This window comes from Schistocerca serialis, chromosome 3, assembly GCF_023864345.2.
Source record: "Schistocerca serialis cubense isolate TAMUIC-IGC-003099 chromosome 3, iqSchSeri2.2, whole genome shotgun sequence".
NCBI lineage: Eukaryota > Metazoa > Arthropoda > Insecta > Orthoptera > Acrididae > Schistocerca > Schistocerca serialis.
Window position 1 is genome coordinate 107,963,074 of NC_064640.1, and position 20,050 is coordinate 107,983,123.

At 42.6% G+C, this 20,050-nt stretch overlaps 1 protein-coding gene across 1 annotated transcript in view; it reads left to right on the forward strand.

Moving 5' to 3' along the window:
- The first annotated feature begins 424 nt into the window (after positions 1 to 424).
- Positions 425 to 20,050, forward strand: part of LOC126470708 (protein tipE) — an 82,891-nt gene continuing 63,265 nt past the window's right edge. The window contains exon 1 of the mRNA XM_050098710.1: positions 425 to 841. Within this exon, the coding sequence (XP_049954667.1) occupies positions 431 to 841 (411 nt within the window). The 5' untranslated portion in view covers positions 425 to 430. The remainder of the gene's footprint in view (positions 842 to 20,050) is intronic.

The following is a 20,050-nucleotide window of genomic DNA, read 5'->3' on the forward strand; positions in this document are numbered from 1 at the left end:
GCTAACGAGTTTTTAAACAGTTGCATAACAAATATAACACTTATAGCACTGAACGTAAGTTAGTTAATACTCTTCGGGTTTGAAAGAGAAGAGCTTATTACGTTGTTGTTATTGTTGTAGAAACTGAAGCTGTTCGTCATTTGATAAATTTATTTGTAGATATCTAGAAGTGTTCCTATCCTTCTTCCCAGGAAGAAAAGTATAGAATTGTAGACTGTTTGCAATATCGTTGCTCAGCTGCAGTAACTCTTACACAACCTGCCAAATTTAAAGTGAGTCTTTATAAGATAGCGCAGCTTCCTCGTTAAACTTTGGCCGTAGGATTACCGTTCTTGCCCGTAAGTTACTGAGGTAGCTGGTGTGAGAGGGAGAGTAAGAAACATAAACTAATTTGCTCTGGGAGTGAGCTGTGCCGGAGTCACTCTCTGCCATGGGTTCCCTCAGCAGGGTGTCGAGAGACGAGGCGCACGAGTCGTCTCTGGTGGAGAAGGCCAAGTTCTACACGTCGCTGTGCCTGGGCACGGTCGCCGTCGTCTCGGTCTTCGTTTTCCTCTTCCTGATCCCGTTCGTCGTCGACCCGGCGGTGTCGACCATCGTGGCGGACTACGACCCGGAGCCGGTGACGTGCGCCACGACGGAGCACGTGTACGCCGAGGGGCTGCACAACTGCTCGTGGGCCTCCTGCCGCGAGGGCTGCACGTCCGCGGCGCCGCGCTGCCACCAGATCCTCGTCAACTACAGCCGCCGCGCGTTCGCTGCCGGCGCAGACCCGCCCGCCGACTGGGACGTGGTCAACACGCGCTTCTTCGTGAACGCAGAGGGCTGCGGATACCCACCCAAGGTAACTCTCTTTCCCGCCTTCTGCGCAACGGCCACAATAAAAAAGAGGAAAGGAACGAAAGACAAAAATGAACGTCGCTTATTTAGTGGCAAGGGGAGGGCAAAAGCTGGCTCACACGAGGTTAGTAATGAAGTCGAGTGGTTTAGTAACTAAACGAGTGCGTGCCTCCACTACTGGCCATTAAAATTGCTACACCGCGAAGATGACGTTCTACAGACGCGAAATTTAGCCGACAGGAAGAAGATGCTGTGATATCCAAATGATTAGTTTTTCAGAGCATTCACACAAGGTCGGCCGATATGGGAATCGGTGAGTTCAGCAGGGTAATACGGAACGCCCTGCTGGATCCCGACGGCCTCGTATCACTAGCAGTCGAGATGACAAGCATCTTATCCGCATGGCTGCAACGGATCGTGCAGCCACGTCTCGATTCCTGAGTCAACAGATGGGGCCGTTTGCAAGACAACAACCATCTGCACGAACAGTTCAAATGGTTCAAATGGCTCTGAGCACTATGGGACTTAGCATATATGGTCATCAGTCCCCTAGAACTTAGAACTACTTAAACCTAACTAACCTAACGACATCACACAACACCCAGTCATCACCAGGCAGAGAAAATCCCTGACCCCGCCGGGAATCGAACCCACGAACCCGGACGCGGGAAGCCAGAACGCTGCCGCACGACCACGAGCTGCGGACGCACGAACAGTTCGACGACGTTTTTGCAGCAGCGCAGACTTTCAGCTCGGAGGCCATGGCTGCGGTTACCTTTGACGCTGCATCACAGACAGGAGCGCCTGCGATGGTGTACTCAAAGACGAACCTGGGTGCACGAATGGCAAAACGTCATTTTTTCGGATGAATCCAGGTTCTGTTTACAGCATCATGATGGTCGCATCCGTGTTTGGCGACATCGCAATGAACACACATTGGAAGCGTGTATTCGTCATCGCCATACTGGCTTATCACCCGGCGTGATGGTATGGGGTGCCATTGGTTACACGTCTCGGTCACCTCTTGTTCGCACTGACGGCACTTTCAACAGTGGACGCTACATTTCAGATGTGTTACGATCCGTGGTTCTACCCTTCATTCTATCCCTGCGAAACCCCCACATTTCAGCAGGATAATGCACGACCGCATGTTTCAGGTCCTGTACGGGCCTTTCTGGATACAGGAAAAGTTCGACTTCTGCCCTGGCCAGCACATTCTCAAGATTTCTCACCAATTGAAAACGTCTGGTCAATGGTGGCCGAGCAACTGGCTCGTCACAATACGCCAGTCACTACTCTTGATGAACTGTGGTATCGTGTTGAAGCTGCATAGACAGCTGTACCTGTGCACGCCATCCAAGCTCTGTTTGAGCCAATGCCCAGGCGTATCAAGGCCGTTATTACGGCCAGAGGTGGTTGTTCTGGGTACTGATTTCTCAGAATATATGCCCCCAAATTGCATGAAAATGTAATCACATGTCAGTTCTAGTATAATATATATTTGTCCAATGAATACCCATTTATCATCTGCATTTCTTTTTGGTGTAGCAATTGTAATGGCCAGTAGTGTAGTTTACGTGACGACACTAGGTTGCACGTAACAGCGCAACGGGCCGCAGTGCGTGAACTGCGCGCTAGGCGAAGCTCGTTGGTGAAATTAAACACAACGAAATTGATTCGCACTTCGCAATTCGGTATTGTTTTCAGATGTTTGTGATAAATGAAAATTTGAGCCGGACCTGACGCCCTATTCTGTATCGTTCATACCGATCGGTGTAGTAGGTTAGGCTCAGTAGTTCCGTCATTCTCGGTCCTTTATCGAAATATCCTATTCAGTAAGCTTCTAGGACGTGCTAACGAACGGTCGTCCCACCGATTCTACGACAATTGTGCCGAGAGGTTTTGAATTTCGGTCTGGCCCAGTCGATCGGTGAGCTGTGGTTTATGTACACCTATAATTTATTATTTTAAACATATTTAGAGGTCAGAATGAGATTTTCACTCTGCAGCGAACTGTCCGCTGATATGAATCTTCCTGGCAGATTAAAACTGTGTGCCCGACCGAGACTCGAACTCGGAACCTTTGCCTTTCGCAGGCAAGTGCTCTACCAACTGAGCTACCCAAGCACGACTCACGGCCCGTCCTCACAACTTTGCTTCTGTCAGTATCTCGTCTCCTACCTTCCAAACTTTACAGAAGCTCTCCTGCGAACCTTGCAGAACTAGCACTCCTGAAAGAAAGGATATTGCGGAGACATGGCTTAGCCACAGCCTGGGGGATGTTCCCAGAATGAGATTTTCACTCTTCAGCTGAGTGTGCGCTGATATGAAACTTCCTGGCAAATTAAAACTGTGTGCTGAACCGAGACTCGAACTCGGGACCTGGTAGAGCACTTGCCCGCGAAAGGCAAAGGTCCCGAGTTCGAGTCTCGGTGCGGCACACAGTTTTAATCTGCCAGGAAGTTTCGTATCAGCGCACACTTCGCTGCAGAGTGAAAATCTCATTCTGGAAACATCCCCCAGGCTGTGGCTAAGCCATGTCTCCGCAATATCCTTTCTTTCAGGAGTGCTAGTTCTGCAAGGTTCGCAGGAGAGCTTCTGTAAAGTTTGGAAGGTAGGAGACGAGATACTGACAGAAGTAAAGCTGTGAGGACGGGCCGTGAGTCGTGCTTGGGTAGCTCAGTTGGTAGAGCACTTGCCTGCGAATGGCAAAGGTCCCGAGTTCGAGTCTCGGTCCGGCACACAGTTTTAATCTGCCAGGAAGTTTCATATTTAGCGGTTTTAGCTTTGGATTTAGTGATTGGGTTATTAAAGAATCACCAGAGGACGCATCCAGTTGGAAAGTGAGTTCATAATAGACTACTTTCCTTTGTTATAAATATGGTTATGTTAGGTTGTTCAAATGGCTCTGACAAGGGAACCTCCCCATCGCAGCCCCCTCAGATTTAGTTATAATTTGGCACAGTGGATAGGCCATGAAAATCTGAAGACAGATCAATCGAGAAAACAGGAAGAATTTATGTGGAACTATGAAAAAATAAGCAAAATATACAAACTGAGTAGTCCATGGGCAACATAGGCAACATCAAGGATGATATGGGCACAGGAGCGCTGTGGTACCGTGGTTAGCGTGAGCAGCTGCGGAACAAGAGGTCCTTGGTTCAAGTCTTTCCTCCAGTAAAAAGTTTAAATTTTTATTTTCAGACAATTACCAGAGTTCAGGCACTCACACATAATCAATTTCGCTCTCCAAAATTCCAGGACATGTTCAGATTTGCTTGGGCATATGCAGGATTTGACGGTTTACACACGGAAAAATTTGAAACCGTTAAAAACGTATGTTTTGACAGAACACAGAGAAAACTGTGTGACTGTGGAACTGTTGGGGCTATTGCTGTACACTTTGTCTTTAATATAGCCCCACAAAAAGGAGTCGCATGTGTCCAGATCCGGAGAATACGGCGGCCAATCGAGGCCCATACCAGTGGCCTCTGGGTCCCCAGAGCCAGAACGCGGTCCCCAAAGTGCTCCTCCAGGACATCACACACTCTCTTGCTTCGATGGGCTCGGGCTCTGTCTTGCATGAATCGCATATTGTCGAAATCAGTGTCACTTTGGATAATGGGAATGAAATCATCTTCCAAAAACCTTCACGTAGCGTTCGGTAGTCACTGTTCCATTAAGGAATATCCCACCGATTATTCTGTGACTGGAAATTGCACAACACACAATCTCGCGTTGAGGGTGAAGAGATTTGTCGATCACGAAATGCGGATTCTCAGTCCCCTAAATGCGCCAATTTTGCTTATTGACGAACTCATCCAAATGAGAGTGGGCTTCGTCGCTAAACCAGACCATATTCTCATCGTACTAATTCCCATAATACCCCGCGGCCAGCCGTGCAGTTTGAACGTTCTAACGCAAACAGTTCGGAAGTTACGAGGATTTTATTTCCTATAGTTTAATAACTGTCGCCTGTATATGCTGAACTACTGACGTAAAATGCAATACCATTAAACTGCATTCGCCAGTGTACTGGATATCATTTGCGTGTACAGTGTGCGCAACTATTCCAACCGACAATGTTAATTTTCCCACAAATATCCATGTCTTTATACTGATTTCAACTACTGTATGAACACAGATATTGTAACCATCAATGATTGGTCCATGCGTTGACAGGTTAAAATTACCTTAAAAATATTTCTCTTTCCTTGTACGTGAATCGCGAAATTTGCGAGCGTAAGGGTCGTGGACTCGGTAACATATCGAAGTTTAGGTCAGTCCTGGAGGGATGCTAGGATATTCGAAGCAGTGACAGTCTGCCTTCGGCGGTGCTGCAGCACGGACGTCCCTGCCGTGGAAGTTTGGTCGTGCGCGGTTGTTTACCTATTCGGCGTACTCTCACGTTTCGACGATTCGATATAGAATGGTTTTCGAATGAATATGCCAGACTGAAATCCTATCAAATTGAAAGGTTCCTACGAGAGGAAGTTAAACTTCACTAAAACGAACTTATTGGAATATACCTCTCCATAGTGAGCACTGTCATTTACGTCAAACTGATTAACGATGCAATGTGTGACAGAATCATTAACATACTAAACATGGACTCAAATTTCGTCACTCTGATGGACATGTTGGAGAAGTAACTATTGATCACGTAAGACTGGGCTTAAGAAGCATACGTATTTTCGAACTTCCCTTCGAGGTTCCGTCTGACTTGGTGATTGACGCCTCACGCCATATGGAAGAGTGCTTAGCCACGTAGAGGAAAAATAGTCTAACTTCACGACCTACCCTGTTCTCAATGGGGTACGTCAAATCAGAATAGAACTGACACGACATGTACAGTCGTGCTCAAAAGTATTCGAACGACCTGAATTGCATTTCGCCTGATTCGTATACAACCCTCTTAACGCAACTGTCTAGCAGGTCCTCTAATCGCTCCTCGGTACACTCGTTCGACTATTGAAAATGGTTCCAACAAATCACAACGAGAAAACACTGCTCTGTATCCCAATAACTCAAGATGTAAAGTAATACCACGATACTGCAAATATCAGCGAACACCTTATCACAGGTAAGACTGTCCTTAAGGCTTGTAAGCTCACATTTATTACAATAAACGACGTACCTGAAATGTTACCACTCTCATTATTACGTCAGATAGGTAATGCACGTAGCTTGTCCGTAGTATTCATGATTTCCTCTTCAAAGTAACATACCGTACTTATTATTTAACACAAAATGGCATTAAAAATTTAAGTTATTCACGAGCTGCTAGTTGAGAATATTTGTGAACTTCAAATGACACGACGAACCGTCTCGTTCTGCATATGGATTCAAACCCAGGTCATGCAGACTAAGCAAAGATTTCGTGACTGACGGAAACTGTCATTCCTGACTAGGCATACAGAGAGAGATATACCTCGATTGTAGACGGTATCAGTTAGGAAATATCAACTTCAAAATACATAACGTAAACTTTTTTAACGGACGCGAATTCCTACCCAGCATCTATTGTCCCTGTTAACGAATTACGAGAGATGTTAAATATTGCTTCTTCACAAGTAACTTACTTGAAATGCCGTGAGGAAAAGCTTTGTGTTGGACAGGGATATGAACCCAGAACCTAATCGGATTGTTGTCGAATCACGATCAACTGTGACATATCGGATTTTCACGGCAGTAGCAAGATGTTTTAACTGAAATGACGAGACGAATCATTAATTTTTTCCCTCCCAGGACTCCAACCCGGCATCTGTCGCTGTTATATTCTAGAGAACTCGAACGTTAAATATTGGTTTGATACACCAGCAGCGACATGTGAGCATGTTTGAACTAAAAATAATATGACGAAGGGTTCAGTGATGACTGGTAATCGAACCCCACACATATCGTTGTTGACTACACACAAATAGACGTCAGCTACCGAGACTACACACAAAGAGACGTCAGCTACCGAATTTTTCTCTACCAGCAGCTCGGAATAACATCCTTGTACTTACAGTGATCTCGCAAATAGTTCTGTGTCTCACTGGGAGCCAAAAACGGCAGATATCGTTAGTGTTGACAACGAATGAAAACACACTAAACATCAAAACTATTATCCACCAGCAAATTGGTGTTCTCATGCTAGAGCTTGATAATACATAATGAAAACTTTAGTGCCTGGCCAGGATTCGAACCCATTCACGCGCAATATGTGGAGATGTTGAGGAATCTGCAGTTTTGAACAAACAACTAATTGTAGTCGAGCTGTATTGTCACGTAGGGATCAAATTCCGCGTTAAGGGTGGTCTGAGTTGCATTCCCAGTTCAGAACCAATTTTATCGACGTACAGAAGCTCAAATAAAAGATGGATTAAGTGTCCTGTGACGTAAAATATGTTTTTGTCTTTCATCACTAGAAATAAATAACTAGTATAAGAAAGTTTACTGATGATAGAGTTTCTACATGTCGCCACTCCTGACTTTATTGTGGTTCAACGTAATGTCTACTTGGTAGAGAAGGAAAATCATGTTTAATGTGAATTTCAGACCACAATGCCATTATACCTTCTTCACTTGGCATAGCCAGAAGAGAATATAATCTGTCTCTTCCTATCAAAAATCATCAGCAGAAGTTGGAATCGAACCCCGACCATTAGTATACAAAGCTATCAGCAATCGAACAGGCCACCTAATCCTCAGCCCTATGGCTCATTTTTCTATGATAACGCCGTTGCACCACACTGGATGAGAATTCTGACACACAGGCTGGTTTGCAGCTTGTTCAATACATTCATTTACTTGGTTGACCGAATCGCCATGAACTAGCTGCCTCGGCTACCCAGTGCATACATTGAATTCAATTTTGTAATCACCGAAATAAAATCACGTATCTGCTACCTACACAAAACTGCCAACAGTGTAGGATGCATAAATTTAAATAGGAAGCGTTCCTTTCCACTAGAGCTACTCTGTTGCGCTATCTGTTTGTCGAAAACGTCGCGCAGTGCTAAAGAAAATCTGTAACTGTCTGTCTCTCAGACGCCTACACCCGGCCTTATCCATTATCTCACAACAATGGGGAATGCGGAAGTTCTGGAGAAATTGTTGTTGACTTCTGAAGCTGCTGCAGCTATGGTTCACTTAGTAGTGTAACGATAAGTGTAGTGCACTGTAGACAAAATGTCGCGAGTTCAAATACGTTCACTGCTACATTTTTTTAAAATGCAATTCTGTCTGCAGAACACAATTCACCTTTCTTCTCAACCCAAAATAGTCGCATGTGGAAAAAGGGCCAACTACTGTGGCATTTTGTTCTTTTCAGGTTTAATAGACGGCCAGGCAGCAGATGCATCTTGAAACTTTTGTATTATGTATGGGGAGAGCGCATCATGCCAAAATACGTCAGAAAAGTATTTTCTACATTGGCTGTCGTGTGGTAGTGGCATTTTATTCTTCTTCAAACCTTGTTTGACAACTTTAACTCAGAACAAGTTTTCTACATGCATGTAATCAATAAACTGCATGTGCATTGTCAGACTGTTATAGATAACATCAAAGAATTCGCATATATCATTGATGATTAATTTCTCTCTCATGTCTACTATTGTTTAAACAACACTAAAAGAAACCATACGAAAATTGTGCACTGTATTATAAGAAATGAAATAAAACTACCCATGATAACCTTACGACGAAAGTCTGTTTTAATAAAGCTGAGTATTTGTACACAAGCTTGCCTCTATCGGACCGAATTAGTAAAATACTACTCACTTAGATTTCGATTGGGTCTGTGTTTAATTGGTATGCTGTGTCATATTCAAGAGGTATGCAAATGTAGCATTTCATAAATAAAGTTATGTATTCCTAGAAACCCGAAATTTGCTTGTCAGCAACGGAAGAGGCATTACCTGTTGTGCAGCATTGTAAGTTTTTCACCATTGCAATATGTGCCGAAAGTGTTTTCTTGCGTTTACCTTATCGATGTTTGATCTGACTGCTTGTAGCTCTTTCACAGAAGGGATAAAAATGTTACATTCAGCGAGACTGGAATCACGAACCAGAACAGGTGCTTTTTTTACAAGAAATTATGCCCATTAAGACAGAAACTAAAGTGCAGATGCGGCCACTGTGCAGATCTGCGCTTTCGTAATGTTTCCCTCTTATTTAGTCTTATAACGACGATTGGGATCCACACGCGAGTCTGATTGTTTCTTTGTATCCTTCCATCTACTACCTTTGTGTGTTATTGCTTGGTGTTCAAAAAGCAAAATGTTACGCCTGCTCCTACGAGGTATTAGAACGTGGTCGCCAGAAGGCTAACGAAGTATAATCAAAATACATTGAGACACCAATTTGTCTGTCGCCATGGTGTTAAATCGACAGAAATAGTTGGGTATTATTGCCTGCATCACTGGCATCCCATTGCTGTCTTCTGTTACTGACATTTTCATATTACCCTGAACACAAGACGCCGAGATAAATGAGTATATACTCCTTGACGAAATATCCCACATTCTAATCATCCTGATCCATTCATTACATGCATTGGCAGCAATGAGTGATAGAAAAGCTGTTGTGAGGTGACGAATGACAATAACAAAGGTAGTAATAACAAACCAGTAATCAAGGATGTTTACTGCATTACAGACAATTGTTAACGATTAAAAAAATAACCAAGAAAGGCTGAGTGTTTAATTTGCACACTGCATAGGTGTTCTTACCACTTTGTTACTGAATTCTGTTCTGGTTGTTTGCAGAGGGAAAAGAAAGAACCCTGTAGCCATACATATCGCTAGTACAACGAGATATTACCTATCAACTATCCTTGCTGTACATCACGAGACGAACATGGAAGCATACAAAGAAACAATCAGACTCATGGGTGTGAATCCCGTTCATCATTAGAACACTAAACAAGAGGGAAACATTACGAAAGCAATGAATACGCTGGTTAGCATACATTATTTGTATAGATCTGAAGGTGAAAACGCGCAGATCTGCACAGTGGCCGCATCTGAACTTTAGTTTCTGACTTAATGGGCATAATTATTAGTTTCTTCTCTTCTGAATTTTGAAATGAATTGATTATTACGTGGCACAGAATAATTAGTTCACTGTCTTTCTTATAGCTTCCATTCCCACCAACATTTTTCTACATTCTCGTGCAATTCATGAAATTCTACTTGTATGATCACAAGACTGCACATAGATGCAATCGATTTCGAGGTGCAAAGTGTTTATTATCTTATTTTTCGTGACAGGTGGGCAAAGTTGATTTCCAAAGACTTTTTATTGTACTGAAACAATCTTTTGTCACAAAGTAATAAGGTAAGTGTTTTATTCGTATATATTTTGTGGGAAACTGTAATCGTGATTGAAGTTTATACACCTGTATGTTTGACACAACTGGTAGGAGAAAACAATGCATATTAACCAAACCCCACACCTCCTCTCCGTATCCTCCTATGACACGAGCATGGGATTCTCCTCACATACCGCTACAGAGCTGTTCCTAGCACAACCGAGAATTGGCAACATCCTCACAAAAATTTGGCAACACTATGACAGTGCAGTCACTTCCACGTATGATACTGAATTGACTCGCTAAATTCACTTGATATTCCCTTTCCATTTGAATGACTCGTGCTATATAACCCCTAGACACTGAGACAGAAAATTCAATTTTTTGGCTAAAGAAATGCTATTCTTCACGTAAGTGACAACTTCTATTATCTTTCATGATGCGTTATGAGGCTGAGCGACCAATACCATGATGAGAGTGGTGTGCTGGCAACAGTGTGTCCATAGCCCCGTGCCACCGCCCATATCTCGTGTCGCAACGGCTCAGTGAGTCGTCAATTCTAACCGTGGCAGGGATCAGTGTGTGCAAGCATTTTTTACTGATTTATTTTATGGAGCTGCGAATTTCCAGAAAAAATTCTGTAACGGAATTGGAAGAAAACTTTTACACATCAAGTCCTCTTGGTAGCTCGACACAACAAGTTGTGTTAATGGTCATAGATCTCGGCTTTTTGACTGCCAAGCAGCTTCACCATACAAGCGTTTCTGAAGAAATTCGAATTGACCGTCAACAGTACGAATTTCAATATTGTTCTTTAGTTAAGACTCACATGCCAGGGTGATAAGTATGAAGGGAATGAACCTCTTGATTACTATAGGGCTCCTATGCGAAATTTCCACAGTAGCAAACATTTGCTAACAGCAGCTCTAGCAACTTACTTTTTCTCTGGGTAGCTTCAAATATGGGCAATTTTGTCACCTTAAATCCAATTGAATATTTTAAATACCACTTTTGAACAGCGTTCACCTCTCCATTAATTAATGTATGGACCTCAAAACAAGCATTTTGCCTAGGTAGCTATAGAGCAGGTTCTCAAAGGTATTGACACAATGTTTCACATCCATTTACCTTAGGGAATCAAAGAAAGAAACAAAACTCATTACATTGCATTTACTCTCTCTGCCTTGACTAACACATATGAATCCATGACAGAAATAAATTATTTGAAGAATCTCTTGTGAAAGGAAAAAGAACAGGATGTGATGCTTTAATTATAGCACACTGGATCAGGAACAATGAAATTAATTCTGTGCCACATTGATGTATTGCATACTAGTGTAATAAAATACTCATCAAATAAAAACGGTTTTGTGCCTCCGTTGCTATCGAGTATGAAACACAAATCGTAGACAGATTTTATGGGTCACCACTCAACAACATTAAAGCATGTTACACCGTCGGGAGTGAGGAGTGGAGCAGACGTTGTCGGCAGAAGGCGAGGCAGCGAAGTGCCTCAGCCCCCGCCGGCAGCCAGCAAACGGGCCCCAGAGAACTCAGACGCGTGCGGTGTTCAGAGGCAGATGAGCGGCCAAGAAATCTCTCGCTAAAACAGTGTTGAATAAAACTGTTATTACCAATGTGACAGAAAGCGAAATATATTGTAGATTCGCTTGAATTGCACTCGTAGCTTCAGCATGGAGAGGAAAGGGGCCATAAAAATTTTGTCGACATGTGCTTTCTGTTGCTAGAGGTCGTATTATATAGTCTCGTGTTTTACCTCAAAACTACGGTCGTGGTCAAGACTGATGTACTCAGACTGCAGTCAAGACTGCCTCTGGGAAGTGCTGTAGTCTACAATGTTGCCAGATCGAGCATATTGCCGGACATATAATTCTGAGGGGAGCATGACTGTATTGCCCACCTTACGTGAACGATTAAGTGGTCAATTTTTTTGTCTAAGACTGTACCTACAACACATATTGCACGCTGAAGACCCAGAATAATTAAAGAAGCAAAATTAGTTTATGAGAGCAACGTTAACTATAGCGTTCGAAGTATTCATAGTATTGTATACGTGCGTGTAAACGCCTTCCAATGCCCACTCAAGAAAGACAAGGATACACAGTCTAGCTTCAGTATTATATATACGCCTCAGTTTGTGAATGAACTCTGACTTAGACTGATAATCATTTTGAATATTTAGCAGTACTGTACCCATTGCTGTTAAACTCGTTTTCAACCAATGATTCCCACAGCTACAGGAACACTACTTGTGATACCTCTTGGACAAAATACTTGTGCAGTGCTATCAGACGGAAAGATCAACCTGACACTAACTGTGGGAAGTTTGTTTTACAACCTTCGTACTTTGATAAAGAGCTTTTCCTATTTCAGATATCTGTGAACGTTGCTGCATAAGACGATTTAAAAGGAAACTAAATTCCTTCAGCTACGACAGTGTCTAAAGAAATCGTCTTAACGGCACTAAATCGTGGTTTGTGAATCGTTTACCAGCCGTACTCTGCCGGATTTCGCTGATCGGAAGGCAAGAAGCTTACTGACAAATTTCACAGAAGGAAAAGGGGGACGAAATGTCTCCCACTGGAAGGTCATGTTGTTTTATTTAAATGATTACAAAATCAATTGATTTTCTAAAACATTCTCTCTCATACACAACTTGAAACAAGTCACGTCGACCAAAACTTATCGAAGAACTGACAGCGACGTATACCGGAAGGCAGTAAGATCCCTTGGCTTTTGGTTTGGCAGTGTTCGACAGCCATTTCTAGTCGCAACTAAATGAAGAAAGCGCGTTTTTGTTATCAAGTGATGTCTTCATCAATTACTTTACTTTTAATGTAATCTACGAGTAATTGCTGATGTTTGATATTAACATGAAAAGAATTCCGTAGACATGGAAAGAACCTGTTCTTGGGCAACTACTTCCATAATGACCAAAAAGTATTAAATGATTTTCATGCACATGCGTTCCAGCAGCAGTATGAAGAAAATGAGAGTAATAATGACGGTAATAATCGAATTATCCGGTAACTTCACACTTCACAGTGGATTTTCTCGAACTAAGAAATTTGATGAACTAGTGAAAAATTCAAAATGGCTTCACATCGGGGCCATGATGCCTAGAGGAGTCTTTACATCCTGCTGACATGAGAATAGCATAATCTCCGCGTCAGGTTCTTGCTTCTACTTAACCATTTAATAGATTCGTATTTTTTTCCACTGTGACCAATTTTGCAAGCTAAGCATATGATCCGTTACAGCACACTCCTGGGGTGGGAAATGTGGCCACAATGGTCTGGTGGAACGAACTATCACAGGTTCAATGCGTGGGTTCAGGCATTTACTTTTAAGAGGCACAAACAGATTTACTTTACCTCTGGTAACCTCAAGAGAAAGACTTATAATTCAGAATCCGCATGAAACATCATGCTCCTTCATTACCAACTGGGCAGAGCCGGTTTACGTTGGGAAATGACATAGGCGGGAGTCATGGTAAACGGAAATACTGCGCCAACGTAAACTTACTTACATTAGGAAGTTTTATTTTATTTGATGAATCGATAGCCATTTAAAGGAACAGGGCTCTTATTTTACTTGTACTTGATTAAACTACAGACGCTGAAAAATTTTGGGCTGGACTGTGATTTGAATTCGTATCTCCTCTCTCGAGGATCTGAATCTCTCGGAACAGTATAGTCCAATCATTTCGTTCCTTTTCCCAAGACTGCAATCTTCTCTAGGTCTCCTCCAAAGGTAAGTATGTAGGTCCTAACACTGATCCGGTACAAAAATATGAATGGAATGAAAAATATTCATAATTTCACTTCAAGCCCTATCACGTGCACAACGTCCTGCTAGTGAAAACTAACATGCATTTTTAATGTCTGTTCATGTGTTGCCAACATTCGCAATAGATGTCGTTATTTCTGGTCAAACACGCACATATCTTACTGTTGGTGAGTAACCAATTGATACTTAAGCTATATTCGTGGATGATAAAGAAGGACAGTAGGTGTGCGGTTCGATTGTCGCTCAGGCACAAAAAATTGTATCCTTATTTTAGATTCAAACAGCTAGCAGCTGGTAAGAAAAACCGATGCATAACATTTGATTTTACTTAGTCAACAATCCGATTACATGTTGGGTTCGTATCTTCGTCACAGAACTTCACATCATGCGCTTCATCTTTAAACGCATGCACACTTTGTTACTTCTGTATGGAGGTATATCAGACATCTTCCGTGGTTAGTTAACAGGGACGAAAGGGTCTTGATAGGAGTCCCGGTTTATTACGAAAACTGTGGTCTTTTATTTTCAAGTTTAGATTTGGTTCCTGATATCGGCGAAAATTTCGGTAATTCATGACTCTTCATGGCTAGTCAGCAATATGATTAGATTAGATTAGATTAATTTTGATTCGATTAGTATTTGTTCCTTAGATCATGAATAGGACATTTCGTAATGATGTGGAACGTGTCATTTTAATGAAAGCTTTCTTTACATACCATGATGCAATTTCTTTACAACAATTATTTACTCTCTCTCTCATTCTTTTTTATATTTCTCTCTCTCTCTCTCTCTCTCTCTCTCTCTCTCTCCACACACGCACACACACACACACACACACACACACACACACACACACACACACACACACACACACATACACATACACAACCATTGTTTTTTATTTTTATTTGTTTGTTGTGCTCGACTATCGACCAGGCACGAAAACGTCCGTGAATGAGTTTCTTAGTTTTGAGTACGAAAGAAATATAAAAACTACTACGAGAGTTACTGATTTATGATGCTTAGTTTACAGTCAGTTCTGAGTACTATTAGTAACTACCCTCCAGTCCCTAAACCTAGTTACAGAAATACGAATCAGACGCCTTACGTATTCCAAGCCGTGCCAGCCGCATCTTTGAGATGCCTGCTATGGTCACTTCCCAGCCCTCTGTAGGAACGCATCGATTCGTGTTCTTCCTACTGGTACTGGAACTGAGATTTGACAACAAGGCAGAGTATGTTTCGCAACTCTGTGATCGACGAGTTACTTCCTGGTGTGCACGGAATTAAGCCTCAAAGTTCACTTGATTTTTCCTATCATTTCCATTTAATAAAAAATGGTTCAAATGGCTCTGAGCACTATGGGACTCAACATCTTAGGTCGTAAGTCCCCTAGAACTTAGAACTACTTAAACCTAACCAACCTAAGGACATCACACACACCCATGCCCGAGGCAGGATTCGAACCGGCGACCGTAGCAATCCCGCGGTTCCGGACTGCAGCGCCAGAACCGCACGGCCACCGCGGCCGGCTCCATTTAATAATCTGAGTTATTATCGCTTGAGATGTAACAAAAGATTGTAAATTTACGGTTTTCAGCCCAGGAAAGTCGTTGCACGTCGAAATCGCAACTAATCTTGTCCTTTAAATAGCGGCTTACACGTTCTAGTCACTATTGGCCTAGTAACAGGGAGCGGTTAAAGGCGCTACAGTCTGGAACCGCACGACCGCTACGGTCGCAGGTTCGAATCCTGCCTCGGGCATGGATGTGTGTGATGTCCTTAGGTTGGTTAGGTTTAAGTAGTTCAAAGTTCTGGGGGACTTATGACCACAGCAGTTGAGTCCCATAGTGCTCAGAGCCATTTGAACCATTTTGAACCTAGTAACAGGAATCCAAGGCACATACCTCTGCGCTAGCTATGTGGTAACGTGCTGCCTCGTAAAAAAAAAAAAAAGTATTTTCTGGTTCGTGATTCCAGTCTCGCTGAATGGAACGTTCTTATCCCTTCTGTGAAAGAGCTACAAACAGTCAGATCAAACATCGATCAGGAAAACGAGAGAAAATACTTTCGGCTCATATTGCAATGGTGAAAAGCTTACAATGCTGCACAACAGGTAATGCCTCTTCCGTTGCTGACAAGAAAATTTTGGGTTTCTAGGAATACATAACTTTATTTGTGAAATGCTACATTTGCATACCTCTTGAATATGACACAGCATACCAATTAAACACAGACCCAATCGAAATCTAAGTGAGTAGTATTTTACTAATTCGGTCCGATAGAGGCAAGCTTCTGTACAAATATTCAGCTTTATTAAAACAGACTTTCGTCATAAGGTTATCATGGGTAGTTTTATTTCATTTCTTATAATACAGTGCACAATTTCCGTATGGTTTCTTCTAGTGTTGTTTAAACAATAGTAGACATTAGAGAGAAATTAATCATCAACGATATATGCGAATTCTTTGATGTTATCTATAACAGTCTGACAATGCACATGCAGTTTATTGATTACATGCATGTAGAAAACTTGTTCTGAGTTGAAGTTGTCAAACAACGTATGAAGAAGAATAAAATGCACTACCACACGACAGCTAATGTAGAAAATACTTCTCTGACGTATTTTGGCACGATGCGCTCTCCCCATACATAATACAAAAGTTTCGAGATCCATCTGCTGCCTGCTGTCTATTAAACCTGAAAAGAACAAAATGCCGCATCAGTTGGCGCTTTTTCCACATGCGACTATTTTGGGTTGAGAAGAAAGGGGAATTGTGTTCAATGTTCCACTAGAGTGATAACTTCAGCAGACAGAATTGCATTTAAAAAAATGTAGCAGTGAATGTATTTGAACTCGCGACATTTTGTCTACAGTGCACTACACTTATCGTTACACTACTAGGTAAACCATAGCTACAGCAGCTCCAGAAGTCAACAACAATCTCTCCAGAACTTCCGCATTCCCCAGTGTTGTGCGATAATGGATAAGGCCAGTTGTAGAGATCTGAGAGACAGACAGTTACAACTTTTCTTTTGCACTGCACTACGTTTTCAACAAACAAATAGTGCAATAGGGTAGCTCAGGTGGAAAGGAAGACTTCCAATTTAAATTTATGCATCCTACACTGTTGGCCGGCCGTTGGTGGCCGAGCGGTTCTGGCGCTTCAGTCTGGAATCACGTGACCGCTACAGTCGCAGGTTCGAATCCTGCCTCGGGCATGGATCTGTGTGATGTCCTTAGATTAGTTAAGTTTTAGTAGTTCTACGTTCCAGGGGACTGATGACCTAGTATGTTAAGTCCCATAGTGCTCAGAGCCAACACTGGTGGCAGTTCTGTGTAGGTGGCAGTTACGTGATTTTATTTCGATGATTACAAAATAGCGTCGAATGTATGCACCGGGTAGCTGAGGCAGCTAGTTCATTGCGGTTCGGTCAACCAAGTAAATAAATGTATTGAACATGCTGCAAACCACTACAGGGAGCCTGTGTGTCAGAATTGTCATCCAGTGTGGTGCAACGGCGTTATCATAGAAAAATGAGCCATAGGGCTGAGGATTAGGTGGCCTGTTCGATTGCTGATAGTTTTGTATACTAATGGTCAGGGTTCGATTCCAACTTCTGCTGATGATTTTTGATAAGAAGAGTCAGATTCTATTCTCTTCTGGCTATGCCAAGTGAAGAAGGTATAGCCGGCCGAAGTGGCCGTGCGGTTCTGGCGCTGCAGTCTGGAAACGCGAGACCGCTACGGTCGCAGGTTCGAATCCTGCCTCGGGCATGGATGTGTGTGATGTCCTTAGGTTAGTTAGGTTTAAGTAGTTCTAAGTTCTAGGGGACTAATGACCTCAGAAGTTGAGTCCCATAGTGCTCAGAGCCATTTGAACCATTTTTGAAGAAGGTATAATGGCATTGTGGTCTGAAATTCACATTAAACATGGTTTTCCTTCTCTACCAAGTAGACATTACGTTGAACCACAATAAAGTCAGGAGTGGCGACATGTAGAAACTCTATCATCAGTAAACTCTCTTATACTAGTTATTTATTTCTAGTGATGAAACACAAACACATATTTTACGTCACAGGACACTTAATCCATCTTTTATTTGAGCTTCTGTATGTCGATAAAATTGGTTCTGAACTGGGAATGCAACTCAGACCGCCCTTAACGCGGAATTTGATCCCTTCGTGACAATACAACTCGACTACAATTAGTTGTTTGTCCAAAACTGGATATTCCTCAACATCTCCACATATTGCGCGTGAATGGGTTCGAATCCTGGCCAGGCTCTAAAGTTTTCATCATGTATTATCAAGCTCTAGCATGAGAACACCTATTTGATGGTGGATAATAATTTTGATGTTAGGTGTGTTTTCATTCGTTGTCAACACTAACGATAACTACCCTTTTTGGCTCCCAGTGAGACACAGAACTATTTGCGAGATCACTGTTAAGTACAAGGATGTTATTCCGAGCTGCTGGTGGAGAAAAATTCGGTAGCTGACGTCTCTTTGTGTGTAGTTAACAACGATATGTGTGGGGTTCGATTACCAGTCAGCACTGAACTCTTCGTCATATTATTTCTAGTTCAAACATGCTCACATGTCGCTGCTGGTGTAAAAAACCCATATTTAACGTTCGTTTTCTCTAGAATATAACAGCGATAGGTGCCGGGTTGGAGTCCTGGGAGGGAAAAAATTAATGATTCGTCTCGTCATTTCAGTTGAAACATCTTGCTACTGCCGAGAAAATCCGATATGTCACAGTTGATCGTGATTCGATAACAATCCGATTACGTTCTGGGTTCATATCCCTGTCCAACACAAAGCTTTACCTCACGGCATTTCAAGTAAGTTACTTGTGAAGAAGCAATATTTAACATCTCTCGTAATACGTTAACAGGGACAATAGATGCTGGGTAGGAATTCGCGTCTGTTAAAAATGTTTACGTTATGTAATTTAAAGTTGATATTTCCTAATCAATACTGTCTACAAATCGAGGTATATCTCTCTCCCTGTATGCCTAGTCAGGAATGACACTTTCCGTCAGTCACGAAATCTTTGCTTAGTCTGCATGACCTGGGTTTGAATCCATATGCAGAACGAGATGGTTCGTCGTGTCATTTGAAGTTCATACGTATTCTCAACTAGCAGCTCGTGAATAACTTAAATTTTTAATGTCATTTTGTGTTAAATAATAAGTACGGTATGTTACTTTGAAGAGGAAATCATAAATATGACGAACTTACTACGTGCATTACCTATCTGACGTAATAATGAGAGTGGTAACATTTCAGGTACGTCGTTTATTGTAATAAATGTGAGCTTACAAGCCTTAAGGACAGTCTTACCTGTGATAAGGTGTTCGCTGATATTTGCAGTATCGTGGTATTACTTTACATCTTGGGTTATTGGGATACGGAGCAGTGTTTTCTAGTGGTGATTTGTTGGAACCATTTTCAGTAGTCAAATGACTGTACCGAGGAGCGATTAGAGGACATGCTAGATAGCAGCGTTAAGAGGATTGTATGCAAATCAGGCGAAATGCAATTCAGGTCGTTCGGATACTTTTCAGCACGACTGTGCCCTTATACTTGTTTATCGGCGGATGCAGAGCAATAGTCATCTACGATGGTCAACCCAAAACATGCTCTGGATGCGGGAAAGAGGGCCACGTCCGTTCCGAATGTATACAGCGGAGGATTGTGCGAACCCGTGCCTACGTCCACGTTGACGCCGCTGCCATTAACGTATGAAGACGCATTTCGAACAGATCCCATCCCGACGAATAACCAGCTCCAACATCCTGACAGTTTACGGCAACCGACTGCGGAGGAGACCGCCACCTGTGACGAAACGGCGTACACTTCTGCCACTCCGGCGCCAACGACGCCGTTAACCGACCGGAAAGGATCGGTAGGAGGTATGGAAATTGATCCTCCGGTTGTGGCGGCAGCTGCTTTCGTCCCTGAGCACCAAGAATCACTTCCGCACTCGGACACGGGGGCACACACACGAAAACAACGATCGCCAAAGCGCCACAAGAAACACCTGCTTATTGCATTCCACGTCAGACGGACTTGAGTGTAACGACGATACAGTGAAT